The sequence below is a fragment of the Ornithorhynchus anatinus genome, unplaced genomic scaffold, assembly GCF_004115215.2.
Source record: "Ornithorhynchus anatinus isolate Pmale09 unplaced genomic scaffold, mOrnAna1.pri.v4 scaffold_344_arrow_ctg1, whole genome shotgun sequence".
NCBI lineage: Eukaryota > Metazoa > Chordata > Mammalia > Monotremata > Ornithorhynchidae > Ornithorhynchus > Ornithorhynchus anatinus.
In genome coordinates, this window is record NW_024396779.1 from 319,460 (window position 1) to 336,395 (window position 16,936).

General features: G+C 44.0%; 1 protein-coding gene and 1 long non-coding RNA gene across 2 annotated transcripts; both read left to right on the forward strand.

Annotated features, from left to right (window-relative positions):
* Positions 1-311: 311 nt before the first annotated feature.
* LOC100086625 (olfactory receptor 2T33-like) lies at positions 312-1,274 on the forward strand. The gene has a single exon (XM_007664522.2). The coding sequence runs from the start codon at positions 312-314 to the stop codon at positions 1,272-1,274; it is 963 nt and encodes a 320-aa protein (XP_007662712.2).
* Positions 1,275-9,330: 8,056 nt separating this feature from the next.
* Positions 9,331-16,526, forward strand: LOC114808873. The gene is made up of 2 exons (XR_003756634.2): positions 9,331-9,496; positions 14,284-16,526. It is a non-coding gene; the product is annotated as an uncharacterized LOC114808873 (long non-coding RNA).
* Positions 16,527-16,936: the final 410 nt, after the last annotated feature.

The following is a 16,936-nucleotide window of genomic DNA, read 5'->3' on the forward strand; positions in this document are numbered from 1 at the left end:
TTGGGGAGGAAGGCTGTGAGCCCCATGTGGAACATGGACTGTGTCCAACCTGATTAGCTTGTATCTACTCCAGTGTTTAGAACAGTTCCTGGCACATAGTAAGGACTTAACAAAACCATAAAAAAGTAAGTGCCGAGCAAATACTATAAATGCTATAATTTTGGATTTTCTATATTCTCAAGATTCAGCTTCCCAATGGGAAGCAAATGGACCCAATCTCATCTTCCTCTGCTACTAAACTTCCTTTTCCACTGATTTTTTTTTTGTTGGCTTGTTTCTTTCCAGATCTAACTTCCCTCTGGGACAGAGCCATGGAGAAGGAGAACGATACTATGGGGACAGACTTCATTCTTCTTGGGCTGTTTAACCACACCCGGGCTCACCAAGTCCTCTTCGCCTTGGTTATGATGACCTCCATCACTTCGTTAATGGGCAATACAGCCATAATTCTCCTGATCCACAGAGATCTTCACTTGCACACCCCCATGTACTTCTTGCTTGGTCAGCTTTCAATCATGGACGTGATGCTGGTCTTCACCACCATCCCCCAAATGGCCGGTGACTTCTGGTACGGCAGGAATTCCATCTCCCTCGTTGGATGTGCCATCCAAATCTTCATCTTCCTCACTCTGGAAGGGGGCGAGTGTTTTCTGTTAGCCGCTATGGCCTATGATCGGTTCGTGGCCATTTGCTGCCCTTTACGCTATCCCGTTCTCATGAGCCCCAGGCTCTGCCTCCTCCTGGCGGTGGTCTCCTGGTTGCTTGGGGCGACAGATGGGTTGGTGCAGGCGGGGATCACCATGAGCTACCGCTTCTGCCGTTCCCGGGAAGTCAACCATTTTTTCTGTGAGGCCCCCGCTCTGGTGCGCTTGGCCTGCGACGACACTATGGTCTTTGAGTCCGTCATGTATGTCTGTTGTGTCCTAATGCTGCTGATCCCCTTCTCTGTCATCCTGGGCTCTTACGGCCTCATTCTAGAGACGATACTCCGCATGAAATCAGTGGAAGCCAAGAAGAAGGCCTTCACCACCTGCTCCTCCCATCTCAGCGTCGTTGGCCTCTTCTACGGTGCCGCCATCTATATCTACATTAGGCCCAGTTCTTACGACTCAACCGACTATGACAAGGTGGTTTCAGCCTTCTACACTATCCTCACCCCTGTGCTGAACCCCCTCATCTACAGTCTGAAGAACAGGGAGGTCCTGGGGGCCTTAAAGAGGGGTCTCACTGACTGCAGGTTCAGGAATCTGAGAGTCGAAAGGGAAGCAGCGTGACCTAGGGGTTAAGGTCTGGGCCTGGCAGTCAGAGAGGTGTGGGTTCTAATCCCTACTCCCCAACACTGTGCTGTGTGACCTTAGTCAAGTCGCTTAACTTCTCTTTATCTCAGTTACCTCAATTGCAAAATGAAGATTAAGACTGTGAGCCCCATTAGGGACAGGGACTGTGTCCAACCTGATTATCTTCTAACTACCCCAGCTTTTAGTACAGGGCTTGGCACTAAGAGTTTAACAAATGCCACAGTTATTATTATTGTTATTATTATTACTGGGGTCCTATGGAGTTTCCTGCTTTGCTCCTTGGGAATCAGCATGGCCTAATAGAAAGAGCACGGGCTTGGGAGTCAGAGGACCTGGGTTTTAATTTTGGCTCTGCTACTTATCTGCTGGTTTGCCTTAGGCAAGTCATTTCACTTCTCTGTGCCTCAGTTACCTCATCTGTAAAATGGGGATGCAATACCTGTTTTCCCTCCAACTTAGATTGTGAGACGTGTGGGACAGGGATCTGATTATCTTGTATCTTCTCCAACGCTTAAAACAGTGTTTGGCATGTAGTAAGCACTTTACAAATGTCATTATTATTATCAGTGATCTCAATTGATAGGTCAGTGGTAAATAAACGGTTTCCTTTTCACAGCATGTGATGGTCTCTTTTTTTCAAAAAAAGCATAGTATTTGTTAAACACAATGTGCCAGGCCATCTACTAAGTGCTGGGGTTAATAATAATGACGGTGATGATGATAATAATAGTATTTCTTGAGCACTTACAATATGCTAGGTACTGTATTAAGCTCTGGGGTGGATACAAGCAAATCAGGTAGGATACAGTACATGTCTCATATTTATTCATTCATTCACTCAATTGAATTTATTGCATTCTTACTGTGTGCACAACACTGTATTAAGCACTTGGGAGAGTAAAATACAACAAATAGACATAGTCCCTGCCCACAACGAGATTATATGGGGTTCACACTATTAGCCCTTATTTTACAGATGAGGTAACAGAGGCACAGAGAAGTGAAGTGACTCGCCCATGGTCTCACAGCAGATAAGTGGGAGAGTGGCTAAGCAGAGTGGAAGTGCATACGGGAATGTCCCTCTTTCTCTTGTTCCCCCCCCTTCTCTCTCTCTCTCTTTCTCATGCTCTCTATGGATAACTTTATGTTGTACTCTCTCAAGTGCTTAGTTCAGTGTTCTGAACACAGTAAGAGCTCAAAAAAACCCACCACTGATGGTGATGATGACTGATACTAGAGAAATCACTGTGGCACAACAGGACTTGAGGAAATTCAGTAGGCACAATGTACAGTGCAGAGATTTCTATTATTTATGGTATTGGTTAAGCGCTTACTATATATCAAACGCTATTCGAAGTGTTCCCGCTCATCTTATAAAAACTATTGCCCCTTCCCTCCTCCCCTCCTTAACTTCCATTTTTAACTACCCCTCCCCCATCTCCTTCCCTCCTGCTCCCAATCCTCTCCCCTACTTTCCCATCCTTCCCTGCAGTATCATCAGAGGAGATCTCCTCCCTCCTCGCAAGTGCCACCCCCTCCACCTGTGCTTCGGACCCCATTCCCGCTCACCTTATAAAAACTATAACCCCTTCCTTCCTCCACTCTTTAACTTCTATCTTTACCCATTCACTCTCCAATGGCTTCTTCCCCTCTGCCTTCAAACATGCCCATGTCTCCCCCATCCTAAAAAAACCCTCTCTTGACTCCACTGCCCCTTCCAGTTATCGTCCTATCTCCCTCCTACGCTTCCTTTCCAAACTCCTAGAATGAGTCATCTACACTCACTTTCTTGAATTCCTCAACTCCAACTCTCTCCTGGACCCCCTCCAATCTGCCTTCCTTCCCCTCCACTCCACCAAAACTGCCCTCTCAAAGGTCACCAATGATCTCCTTCTTGCCAAATCCAATAGCTCCTACTCTATCTTAATCCTCTTCGACCTCTCAGCTGCCTTTGACACTGTCCACCATCCCCTTCTCCTCAACACATTATCCAACCTTGGCTTCACAGGCTCCATCTTCTCCTGGTTCCCCTCTTATCTCTCTGGCCGTTCATTCTCTGTCTCCTTCACGGGCTCCACCTCCCCCTCCCATCCACTAACTGTAGGGCTTCCTCATGGGTCAGTTCTTGGTCCTCTTCTGTTCTCCATCTATCCTCACTCCCTTGGTGAACTCATATGCTCCCATGGCTTCAACTATCATCTCAGTGCAGATGACACCCAAATCTACATCTTATACTCTATCCTTTCTCCCTCCCTCCAGGCTTATATCTCCTCCTGCCTTCAGGACACCTCCACTTGGATGTCTGCCCACCACCTAAAACTCAACATGTCCAAGACTGAGCTCCTTATCTTCCCTCCCAAACCCTGTCCTCTTCCTGACTTTCCCAACAATGACGACGGCACTACCATCCTTCCCGTCTCAGAGGCCCTCAACCTTGGTGTCATCCTTGATTCTGCTCTCTCATTCACCCCACACATCCAATCCGTCACCAAAACCTGCCAGTTTCACCTTCACAACATTGCCAAGACCCGCCTTTCCTCTCCATCTGAACTGCTACCTTGCTGGTACAATCTCTCATAATATCCCAAAACCTCCTCTCTGATCTCCTATCCTTCTGTCTCTCCCCACTTCAATATATATTTCACTCCGCTGCCTGGATTATCTTTCTACAGAAATGCTCTGGGCATGTCATTTCCCCTCCTCAAAAACCTCCAGTGGTTGCCTATCAACCTACACATAAAGCAAAAACCCCTCATTCTTGGCTTCAAAACTATCACCTTGCTCCCTCCTACCTCACCTCCATTCTCTCCTTCTATAGCCCACCCTGTACACTCCGGTCCTCTGCCGCTCACCTCCTCAAGGTGCCTCTTTCTTGCCTCTCCTGCCATCGACCCCTGGCTCACGTTCTACCACTGACCTGAAATGTCCTCCCTCCTCACATCCGCCAAACTCTCTTCCCCTCTTCAAAGCCCTACTGAGAGCTCACCTCTTCCCGGAGGCCTTCCCAGACTGAGCCCTCCCTTTCCCTCTGCCCCTCTTCCTCTCCCCATTACCCCTGTGCCCTCCCTCTGCTCTACCCCCTTCCCCTCCCCACAGCACTTGTCTATATTTGCATATATTATTTATTACTCTAGTTTATTAATGATGTGTATCTACCTATGATTCTATTTATTTTGATGGTATTGATGCCTGACTATTTGTTTTGTTTTGCTGTCTGTCTCCCGCTTTTAGAATGTGAGCCCATTGTTGGGCAGGGATTGTCTCTATCTGTTGACGAGTTGTACATTCCAAGCACGTGCTCTGCACACAGTAAGTGCTCAATAAATACGATTAAATGAATGAATGAAAGTTAATTAAGACAGACAAAGTCCCTGTCTCATACAGGATTCTCAGTCTAATTTAGGAGGGAGAACAGCCATTTAATCCCCATTTTACAGATAAGATTCCTGAGGCACAAAGAAGTTAAATGACTTGCCCAAGATCACACAGCACGCAATTGTCAGAGACAGGATTATTAGGTCCTAGGTCCTTTGACTCCAGGCCCATTTTCTTTCCACTAGTCTGCTTCTCACTAGGCCACACTGCTTCTCTTGATGAATGATTAATAATGGAGATAGATGGAATAGTAACCATGTCCTAGAATTTTCTATTAATAACAAGAAAATATCGTTACAGATGTTACAATGAAAGGAAATTGCTAAATCCAGTTTTATTCATTCATTCATTTATTCATTCATTTATCTAATCATTTAATCATTTGTAGAAGCAGCGTGGCTCAGCGGAAAGAGCACGGGCTGGAGAGTCAGAGGTCGTGGATTCTAATTCCGGCTCTGCTGCTTGCCAGCTGTGTTACTTTGGGCAAGTCACTTCACTTCTCAGTGCCTCAGTTCCCTCTTCTGTAAAATGGAGATTAATATTGTGAGCCCCACGTGGAACAACCTGATCACCTTGTATCCCCCCCCCAGCGCTTAGAAAAGTGCTTTGCACATAGTAAGTGCTTAACAAATACCACCATTATTATTATTATCTGAATCAGTGTAGGTCTGGGCAGCTTAGAAAATCAGCTTTTTTCTGGGCTTTGGCTACAATGTTCTGGGGTAAGTGAAAAAAGTAGACAGGAAGCCCACTGATCTGTACTTTCTTTAAACACTTTTGATTCCTCCCTTAGGTAGAAGTTCATGAAGGCCCCATGGAGAACTGGAATCAAACCTGGACTACTGATTTTGTTTTATTAGGATTCATTTCTTAAACACAAACTGAACTGTTCCTCTTCTCCCTCATCTTCTTCATCTTCCAAATAAGCCTCGTTCACCTTGACCCCCGCCTTCACAACCCAATGTACTTTTGGCTCAGCCAGATCTCCCACATGTTCCTTTCATTTATTCATTCATTCATTCAATAGTATTTATTGATCACTTACTGTGTGCAGAGCACTGTACTAAGTGCTTGGAATGTACAATTTGGCCACAGGTAGAGACAATCCCTGCCCAACAATGGGCTCACAGTCTAAAAGGGGGAGACAGACAGCAAAACAAAACAAGTAGTCAGGCATCAATACCATCAAAACAAATAAATAAAATCATAGATATATACACATCATTAATAAAATAAATAGAGTAATAAATAATACATACAAAAGTACTCAAGTGTTGTGGGGAGGGGAAGGGGATAGAGCAGAGGGAGGGAGTAGGGGAAATGGGGAGGGATACATCCACACAGTTGTGCCCACAAAGACTGCCAATTTCCTCTTTGACAGGAAGTTCATGTCCTTCTTTGGCTGTGGGGTCCAGAGCTTATTCTTCCTGACCACTGCAGGAGCTGAAGGGCTTCTCTTGGCCTCCATGATGTATGACCTCTATGTGGCTGTCAGTAGTCCCCTGACTTACCCAGTTCTCATGAGACAGGGGAGGCGTGGGCTGATGGCTGTAGGATCTTGGCTCTCAGGGTCCATCAATTCAATCGACCACACCACGTACGCACTCCACACCCCTTACTGCAGCTCCACTTCTGCGACATCCTCACCATGTTGCTCCCAACCTGCATGGATATCTGGGTCTATTACTATATGGTGTTTATGAGCACCACACCACCTCCTATGACTGTGTCTCCTATAGACTGTGGGAAGGGACCGCATCTGTTTATTGTGGCATTGTACTCTCCCATATGCTGAGAACTGTGCTCTGCACAGAGTAAGCTCTCAATAAACAGGATTGACTGAATGACCCACCAACTGCCATGTCTTTCTCGCCATCTACCTCATGTCCTCACCCATGAGGAGGATGAAGGCCTTTGCCATGAGCTCCTCCCACCTGCCCGTGGTGATATTCTATTACACCCCATTTATCTACACCTACTGAGGCCCAGGGCCTTCTGCTTTCCCTGGGGAGGATAGGAAGTTGGCTGTGTTGTAAAACCACCCTCAGCCCCATGCTAAACCTTATTATCTACAGCCTGAGTCAGTCAGTCAGTTAATCATATTGATTGAGTGCTTACTGTGGGCAGAGCACTGTACTAAGTGCTTGGGAGAATAGGATACAACAATAAACAGACACATTATCTGTCCACAACGAGCTTATAGTTTAGAGGAACAAGGAGGTGGTAGAAGCTATAAGGAGACACCTCGACAGAATTTAGCGAGAGAAGAGGATCAGTCGATCAAGCAATCTGTTTATTAGAGGATAAGCATAAGTATATAAGTGCCACTTCAGGGGTCCCTCTCCTCTAAGACATCTTCCCGGACTAAGCCCCCATTATTTCCCCTCCGAGTTAACTCTGCACTTGGCTATGTATCCCTTAATCTCTCTGAGACTCACCCCAGTTCCCAGCACTGATGTAATATCCTTATTATTATTATCAAGTGCCATAGAGTCGTTTCCAATTCATAGTGACTCTATGGATACATTTTCTCCAGAATGTCCTGTCTTCTGCCATATCCCTATAATTTTCTCTTTCCCCTATTTGGTAATTTATTTTAATGTCTGACTCCCCCTACCTTCATCTACCAATTCTGTCACATTTAATTTTCCCAACTGCTTAGTAAAATGCTCAGCACTTAGTAAGTGCTCAGTAAATACCATTGCTTAATGGGTTATGAGCACTCAAGTGAGAAGCAGCATGGCCTAAGAGAAAGAACATGGTCCTCGGAGTCAGAGGACCTGGATTCTAATACCACCTCTACCAATTGCTTGCTAGGTGACTCTGGGCAAGTTACTTAACTTCTCCATGCCTCCCGTTCCTCATCTGTAAAATGGGGATTCATTACCTGCCTTCTCTCTTACTTAGACTGTGAGCCCCATAGGGGACACAGACTCTGTCTGACCGTACTAACTTGTACTTACCCCAGCACTTAGAACAGTGTTTGACATATAGTAAGTGTTTAACGAAGGCCGAAATGATAAATGCCATTATTATTGTAAACTCCACGAGACCAAAAGCTCTTTGAAGCAAGAATTGTGTCTACCAACTCTGCTGAACTCTCTCTATCACTTAGTACAGGACTCTGCACACAGTAAGTGCTCAACAAGTGCTCAGCAGAGATGTGCTGGATATAAAATAATCAGATTGGAAGTTGACCCTGTCCTACACATCCCACATAAATGTTGTGGGACTGAGGGAAGGGTGAATAAAAGGAGCAAATCCAAATGCAAGGGTGACGCAGCAAGGGGTGGGAGAAGAGGAAATGAGGGTTTAGTGGGAGAAGGCATCTTATTTAATAAGCATGTGAAGATGGGGAGAGTAGTGGTCAATTGGATATGAAGAGCGAGGGCACTCCAGGCCAGAGGAAGGTCGTGGGTGAAAGGTTGGCAGTGAGACAGATGAGATAGCAGGACAGTGAGTAAGGTTGGCATTAGGGGAGCGAGGTATGTGGGCTGGGTTGTAGTAGGAAATCAGGGGGTAAGTTAGGAGGGGCCAAGGTGATTGAATGCTTTAAAGCCGATGGTAAGTAGTTTCTATTTGATGCAGAGGTGGATGGGCAAAAACAGTAGAGTGAATGGAATTTTTGAAGCTAAATGATTTGGGAAAATTATTGGCATGAGATAGTACTAGAAGCAATATTTGTTTAGGTGCTTTCTATGAGGAAAAGCAGATTACTAAGTGCAGGGAAAAAATAACACGAGTGTGAATTTGACACAATCCCTAGCCCTCAAGGAAATTACAGTATGTGAGGGGACAGGAGACACATAAGGGAAGATGGAACAATCAAACACAAAAGCAACATACAATAATAATAATAATAACGATAACTGTGATATTTGCTAAGCGCTTTCTGTGTGTCAAGCACTGTATTAAGCATTGGAGTAGACACAAGACAATGGAGTCAATAAGGGCATTTATTAAGTGCATACTTTATGCTTAGCACTGGGAAAGAAACAAGCTTGGACACAATCTCTGTCCTCACGGGATCCACTATTTAGTTTAACTTCATTTTAGAGGTGAAAGGAAAACAGAGAACCCAAAATGTCTAAGGCCTCATAGCTGGTTTAGGGGGGGAGTTTGGGTTTAAACCCAGGTATCTTCTGTAGAATGGGGATTGAACTGTGAGCCCCATGTGGGGCAGGACCTGTGTTCAAACTGATTTGCTTGTATCCACCCCAGCACTTAGTACAGTGCCTGGCACATAGTAAGCACTTAACAAATACTACTATCATCTCCTAACTTGCGCTTTGGATTTGCACCCTTTATTCAACCCTCCCTCAGCTCCACAGCACTTATGTACACATCCATTATTTATTTATTTGTTGCAGGACTGGCGTGAGAAGCTAAGGGACTGGGCTTGTGTCCTATCCCCTCTGGCCCACCTGAGCAAGGCTCAGGGCATGTTGGTCTAAGACAAATATCCCTCCGGGACCTTGAACAGGACAACAAGGAACATTGTATTTGCCAAAGAGCTGAGTTCTAAGCATTGGATGTAAAAACAACTGAACCTTGACTGGAAGATTAATCATTGTTATGGGTACTGTATAAAACCAAGAGATATGGTGAAATCATTGTTATGGGTACTGTATAAAACCAAGTGAAATAAACTAGTCTATTGCCATGAGCCTTAGACTCGCCTGGCCCGCTCTTTCCCCCCTCTCTATTTTCTTCACTGAGCACTCATCACGCCAAATGCTGGCATTTGGCGCCCGAACACAGGGACACAAGGAGGAAGGAGTGACTCAGCGCCTTACAACACGGAGTTCCACTGAATCATGAAGGTAAGGGAATTTCTTATATTCACCAGGCTAACCGCGGGGATTGCCCGATCTGAAACTTTCCGCAGCAGGGATGGGCCAAGTACACTTTAAAGATAGGGAACAGTACGTGAATTTGCTTAAGAAGGTGGTTAAGGAGAGAGGGTTGATCATCACTAAACAACAGATAGAACAATTTTTGAAATGTGTCAAGAAGTGTTGTCCATGGTTTCCGAAGGAAAGAGTTATTGATTCAGAGCAGTGGGAAGTGGTCGGAAAACAGATGAGTGAAAGATATAGACAAGAAGGCCTTAGTTCTTTCCCTGTTGCAGCTTTTTCTATACGGAATGTCTTGAAGATACGTCTTACTCCTGAGAATCAAGTACCTTTAGTTCATAAGGTCCTTAAGGTTGATACCGCAGCAGGGCCGGATTTGCCTCCCCACCCGCCACCCCCCTTGGCCCCCAAGATATATCCCAATCTTGAAGATTTTCATTTCCCACCACCTCCGCCCGAAGTAGATTCTTCCTTTTTTAAGGAGGAAAGACAGGATCCCTGGTCTCTAGTCACAATGAAACCAAATAGCCCCACCCCATTCCAGAAGGCTATTATAACAGCCACAGAGCAAGACCAAGACATTCCTCTAGATTTTCTCACTGTTTTCCCTGTCATCGAATACCCAGACTTGCGTATACACACGGACCGACAGGCATATACATGGAGGGTCCGCGCCGCCCCATTCGGCGGTACCCCGCTGTCCTTTGACCCTTGACCCCTGGGCCCGGGGGTTGGGGTCTCCATCCCCAGAACCGGCCAGCAGAGCCACCCCCACCTCCCCTCCCTTCCCACCCCTTAACTCCAGTTCCGGCCACCGCACCCCCCGAAACTTTCTGCTTTTCCACTTGGTGCGACCGGGTGGGCCTATCGCGACAGACCTCTGTAATTATGGTTTTTAAAAAAAGCAACCAACCAGCTCACATACACACTTCAAGCCTATCAGCAAATCATGGTAGTGGGAAAAACAGCTTGGCAGAAGCTGCCAGCTAAGGGAGAGACGAACTCCAGTTTTACAAAGATTTTACAAGGGCTGTCTGAACCTTTTGAACAATTTGTGAGTAGATTAACTATGGCAATATAGAGGAGTGTAGGTGATCATACGGCCGGAATTATACTGTTGAAACAACTTGCATATGATAATTGCAATCAGGACTGCAAAAGAGCCTTGGCAGGGAATAAAAGGACTATGACAATCACTGAAATGATACGGAAGTGCCAAGATGTGGGCACTGCCTCTTTTAATGCTAATTTAATGGCTGCAGCTATGCAGCAACAAAATGCGAAGGGTACATGTTTTAACTGTGGAAAGGAAGGTCACTTTGCAAAAAACTGCCTGAAAGGAAAGGGAATGTTTTCCCGAAACACCCGCCCTTCGTCAGTGTGCCCTAAGTGCAGAAAGGGAAACCACTGGGCTTCTCAGTGTCGCTCAAATTTTACCAGAGAAAGAACCCCGATATCGGGAAACGTAAAAAGGGGCCAGCCCCAGCCCCGACAAACAATAGGGGCAGCCCTAACATTCAGTCAGCCTCGCTCAGTAGCCAAGGAGAATATCTTGTATCCCGAGCATACCGCCATCTCTCCTATGCAGACCTCACCAGAGCCACCCCAGGAAGCGCAGGATTGGACCTTCCCTCAGCTGTACAAGTAGTACTGACTCCAGAAATGGGAGTTCAAAAAATACCGACAGGAATCTATGGGCCTTTACCTATAGGTTTTGTGGGTTTGGTGGTAGGGAGGAGTGGTATGACCCTAAAAGGATTAAATGTAATACCCAGAGTAATTGATTCAGATTATATAGGGGAAATCTCAGTATTGGTTTATGTACATAAGGTTGTCCAGTTTCCTGAACGGACAAGAATAGTTTAATTGTTGATACTTCCTTACAAGCAGGTTGGGAAAACATGTCAGAATGTTAGAAAGGCTCAAGGATTTGGAAGCTCAGGAGATCAAGCCTTCCGGGCCCAAACAATCACTTTAGAAAGACCACAACTGACTATACTTATCGAAGGGAAGACCTTCAGAGGATTAATAGACACAGGGTCTGACAAGTCGATTATCGCCAAAAGGCAATGGCCTCTTTCTTGGCCCCTACAGCAAGGGAGTGCCCCATTGGCAGGAATAGGAACAGTAGAAACACCCGCGCAAAGCAGCAAGTTATTAAAATGGGAAAGCAAGGGGCAACAAGGATATTTCCAACCACATATAGTTGATGGATTCCCGATCAATCTGTGGGGAAGAGATATACTCCAGCCAATGAAAGTGATGTTAACTACCGAAACCCCTTTATCATAATGGCCACTGCCCCACAACATTATGCAGAAAAAATTACATGGCTTTCAGACAAGCCTATCGGTGGAGCAGTGGCCGCTAACAAAAGAAAAGCTAGAGGCTCTAAAACATATTGTGAAAGAACAGTTACAAGAAGGACATATTGAGGAGACTACCAGTCCATGGAATTCTCCAGTATCTGTAATAAAAAAGAAATCAGGAAAATGGAGAATGCTTACGAATCTAAGAGCAGTAAATAACACCATGGAACCCATGGGTCCTTTACAACCAGGGTTGCCCTCTGCAGCCATGATCCCGCAGGAATGGCTGTTAATTATAATAGACCTTAAAGACTGCTTTTATTCGATCCCACTTCAAATAGAGGATCAAAAAAGATTCGCATTCTCGATCCCTTCTGTCAATGTTAGAGCCCCCGCCCAATGATATCAATGGAAGGTATTACCCCAAGGCATGAAAAATAGCCCTACTATGTGTCAAAAATTTGTTAGCCTAGCCCTAACTCCAATTAGACAAAAATATCTGAGTGCTTATATTATACACTATATGGATGATATTCTTTGCGCTCACCTCCACAATAACACACTTAATGAGCTGTTAGGCCGCTTGACCTTATCCTTGTCAGAATATGGCCTGATCATAGCACCGGACAAAGTACAGAAACAAGCACCATATAACTATCTGGGAAGTATTGTGGAGAAACAGAGGGTTAAGCCTCAAAAATTACAAATACGAAAGGAGTTTTTAAAAACATTAAATGACTTTCAAAAGCTGTTGGGGGATATCAATTGGATCAGGCCCTATCTAAAGATCAACACTCTCCAATTAACTCATTTATTTTCTACTTTACGGGGAGATCCCGATCTGACCTCACCCAGAACCTTAACCTTAGAAGCTCAGAGGGAACTTGAGATTGTGGAAGAAGCAATTAGCAGTGCCACTTTAGATCGAATACATGAACAAGACATCCAGGGTAGCATACTTTCTACTCCAGGGACACCTACCGCAGCCTTACATCAAAAGAAATGCATACTAGAATAGTGCCATATGACACACCAAATCCCTAACTCTTTAATAACATATCCTACAGTGGTAGCACTATTAATTCAGAAATTGGTCAGAAGGAGTATTTGGCTGACGGGAAGAAGTCCTACTATTATTCATCAGCCATACACCCAAACCCAACTCACTCGATTAATACAGAATGATCCTGAATGGCAGATAGTAATCTCCTCATTCTCGGGTTACTTGGACTCTCATCATATGGAAAACCCCATTTTACAATTCATGGAACCATACTCATGGATTTTCCTGAAAGTTACCCTTATCTCTCCAATTCCCCAAGCAGATCATGCCTTTACTGATGGATCCTCAAAAGGAACTGCAGTTTATTACATAACTGAAATAAGACATACGGGGCTTAAGTCGGCTCAACAAAATGAATTAACCATGGTAATTATGGTTTTACAAAAGCAACCTCAACCACTCAATATTCTTACGGACAGCAAATATTGCTTCCAAGTTGCCTCGAAAATCGAGACGGTTAAATTAAAATTCTCTAACACTTCTGATAAATTTCCTTTGTTCTTACAACTCCAACGAGTTGTTCAAGAAAGAAAGAACCCCTTCTTTATTAGTCAAATCCGAGCACACTCTGTACTCCCTGGCCCCCTAACTCAAGGCAATTCAGAAGCCGATTTCCTGACACAAGTTATTGTAATGCCCACGATCGTGCCTCCAGCTCTTCATGAGGCCTCAGTATCCCATCAGAATGCCTGCATACTACGAAGGCAATTTCATATTACGAAAGAACAAGCAAGACAAATTGTCAAATCATGCCCAAAATGTATCCCTTTCTCTTCACCTCCCACGAACACTTCAAAAAACCCTCGTGGACTTCATCCTAACCATATTTGGCAGATGGATGTTACTCATTATTCTTCCTTTGGGAAATTGCAGTTTATTCATGTAACTATAGATACTTATTCCTCCTTTACCTCTGCCACTTTACACACAGGGGAATCTACTAAACACGTCATAGATCACTTATTGCAAACGTTCTCAGTTGTGGGAATCCCAACACAAATAAAAACAGATAATGCCCCTGCATCTACCAGCTTTCAGAAACTTTTGTAAAACATTCAATATTTCCCGTATTACCGGTATCCCCTACAACCCTACCGGACAAGCTATTATTGAGAAGCGACATCAAGATATCATGACTTATTTACAAAAACAAAAAGGGGGAGAGTACCTGTCCTCCCCTAAACGACGAATACTTATGACATTATACACCTTAAATTTCTTGATAGCAGATGTTAAAGGATTTACACTTGCAGAGAAACAGTTCCAACAAAAGGGAGCCCAGAAGTCAGCTCTGGTCATGTGGAAGGACCCCCTTACAAATACTTGGCATGGTCCAGATCCTCTACTAACACGGGGATGAGGGTATGCTTGTGTCTTTCCAGAAACGTTTGAAATACCAGTGTGGATTCCTGAAAGGAATGTCTGAGCATGTTCCTCAATTGACAGAGAGGCTGAGCAGAATGAGATTCCAGAGGAAAAGGAAGAAAAGCCCAGCAGAGCCACTCGAACTGAGAAGATTCCAATGTGGGGGCAGATAAAAACACTCACATCTCAGGCGATGATGGTGGTAGAAAACACTAGACAATTAATGACACCTGAGAATGTCTTTCTTGCCATGTTGGCCTTTTTTATCGGTGTAAGTTCCCCCGTGCAAGGGAGAACAATAGTGGGCATACCTTCCCTATCCGCCATGGACAAGGCCTGTAACATGGGAAGATAGACTGGGAGAAATATATACCAATAATTCCAGACTCATGGGGGGATATAATTATCCTTTTCTGTCTGATAATATAACCGCAGTAATAAATTTAGCACGTTAGCCATCCGTACTCCAATATGCTTTTATAGAAATGGCAATGTCAATTGTACCGGACCGTGTCTACAACTCGAAACAGAGAAAACTTGGGTTCATGATAAAGAATTGGGAAATATCATAGAAGGAAACAGTGCATATGTTTATGTGAAAAAACTTACGCCAAAAGGGGTTCCCACAAGGAACTTCACCCAATATCCCCGAATACCTCTCTGTGCCTTTCCGAGTCATGTTTGGCCCAGCTCTAGCAATAAGTCATTAATACCTGAAAAACCTATCTTCCCCTTATGGGAATTATGTCACCTCTCTTACCCTGAAGAGATACAATGAAATAGTCACATAGAGCCAACAAAATTGTAGAATTGGGGTGGACATGACAATTAGACTCATCAGGCACCCTTGAAGAGTTACACAGGAAGTTTTCCTGAAGAGGTATTACAATCTCCCACTTCAGTAGAATTTCGAGGACTATGGAGGGCCTTTTCGACCTTAGATAGAATTAATCATACTTACTTTGAAGGCCACATCCCACTAAACATAGGGCCAGTAAAGAGCAATTTGTCCTTCATCACTGCCTGTGTAAGAACTCCTCAGGCGTTTATAGTAGGTAATATATCCATGGTAAATGAAAGTTGTTATTGGAACATATCCTGCATAAATTGTACTCTGAAACAATGTATTGATATTAGGGACAACGATAAAATTATCATGTTGGTGGAACAACCTGCATTTGCAGTTTTTCCCACCAATATCTCCCATGAATGGTATTCGTCATCCAGTGAGCATGCACTCCAGTTAATAGCGCACAGATTAAGTAGACAAAAGAGGCTTGTGGGATTACTGGTCACCGGTCTCGTCGTGTTAGCATCACTAATAACATCTACTACTGTGTCTACTATATCATTGCAAACCGAAATCCACACTGCGGGGTATGTTAACGAGCTTGCCCATAATGTTACTCTGGCGTTTCAGGCCCAGGAACGAATTGATAGAGATTTGTTATATAAAATTAACTTACTTGAGCAATCAGTATTATACTTGGGCACTGAGATAGAAACTTTGAAGGAAAAGCTCTCATTGCAGTGTGACTATAGATACTTGTATGTCTGTGTTACTCCTGTGAAATATAATGCCTTGGATGAAAATTTATTTTGGGATAAAATAAAGAATAGGATGCTGGGTGCATGGCATGAATCTAAAATCACATTGGACATGGATCAATTAAGAAAAATAATTGAGGAAATTGAGAATAGTCCTCATTTGAATGAGCATCCTGAGGATATTGCCCATATTGTATTAGATTCATTGAAACATCTTAAGCCATTTAATTGGGTATCTGTAGGATTGCATACCTTACCTTATATGTTTGTCTTCATCGTGGTATTACTAATGTTTCCTCTTATTACTCGGTTTTTGGCAACCACTCTGAAACCCTTGCTAACTCAACTTAATGAGTTTCGGCTAGTAAATAAAAAAGGGGGAGATGTTGTAGGACTGGCGTGAGAAGCTAAGGGACTGGGCTTGTGTCCTATCCCCTCTGGCCCACCTGAGCAAGTCTCAGGGCACGCTGGTCTAAGACAAACATCCTTCCGGGACCTTGAACAGGATAACAAAGAACATTGTGTTTGCCAAAGAGCTGAGTTCTAAGTATTGGATGTAAAAACAACTGAACCTTGACTGGAAGATTAATCATTGTTATGGGTACTGTATAAAACCAAGAGATATGGTGGAAACATTGTTATGGGTACTGTATAAAACCAAGTGGTATGATGAAATAAACTAGTCTATTGCCATGAGCCTTAGACTCACCTGGCCCGCTCTTTCGCCCCTCTCTATTTTCTGCACTGAGCACTCATCACACCAAATACTGGCATTTATTTATTTATTTATTTATTTATTTATTTATTTATTTATTTGTTTGTTTATTTATTTATTCATTCATTTATTCAATAGTATTTATTGAGAGCTTACTATGTGCAGAGCACTGTACTAAGAGCTTGGAATGTACAATCCGGCAACAGATAGAGACAATCCCTGCCCATCGACGGGCTTACAGTCTAATCGGGGGAGACAGACGGACAAAAACAAGACAACTTAATCGCAATAAATAGAATCGAGGGGTTGTACACATCATTAACAAAATAAATAGGGTAATAAAACTTTATACAAATGAGCACAGTGCTGAGGGGAGGGGAAGGGATGGGGGAGGAGCAGAGGGAAAG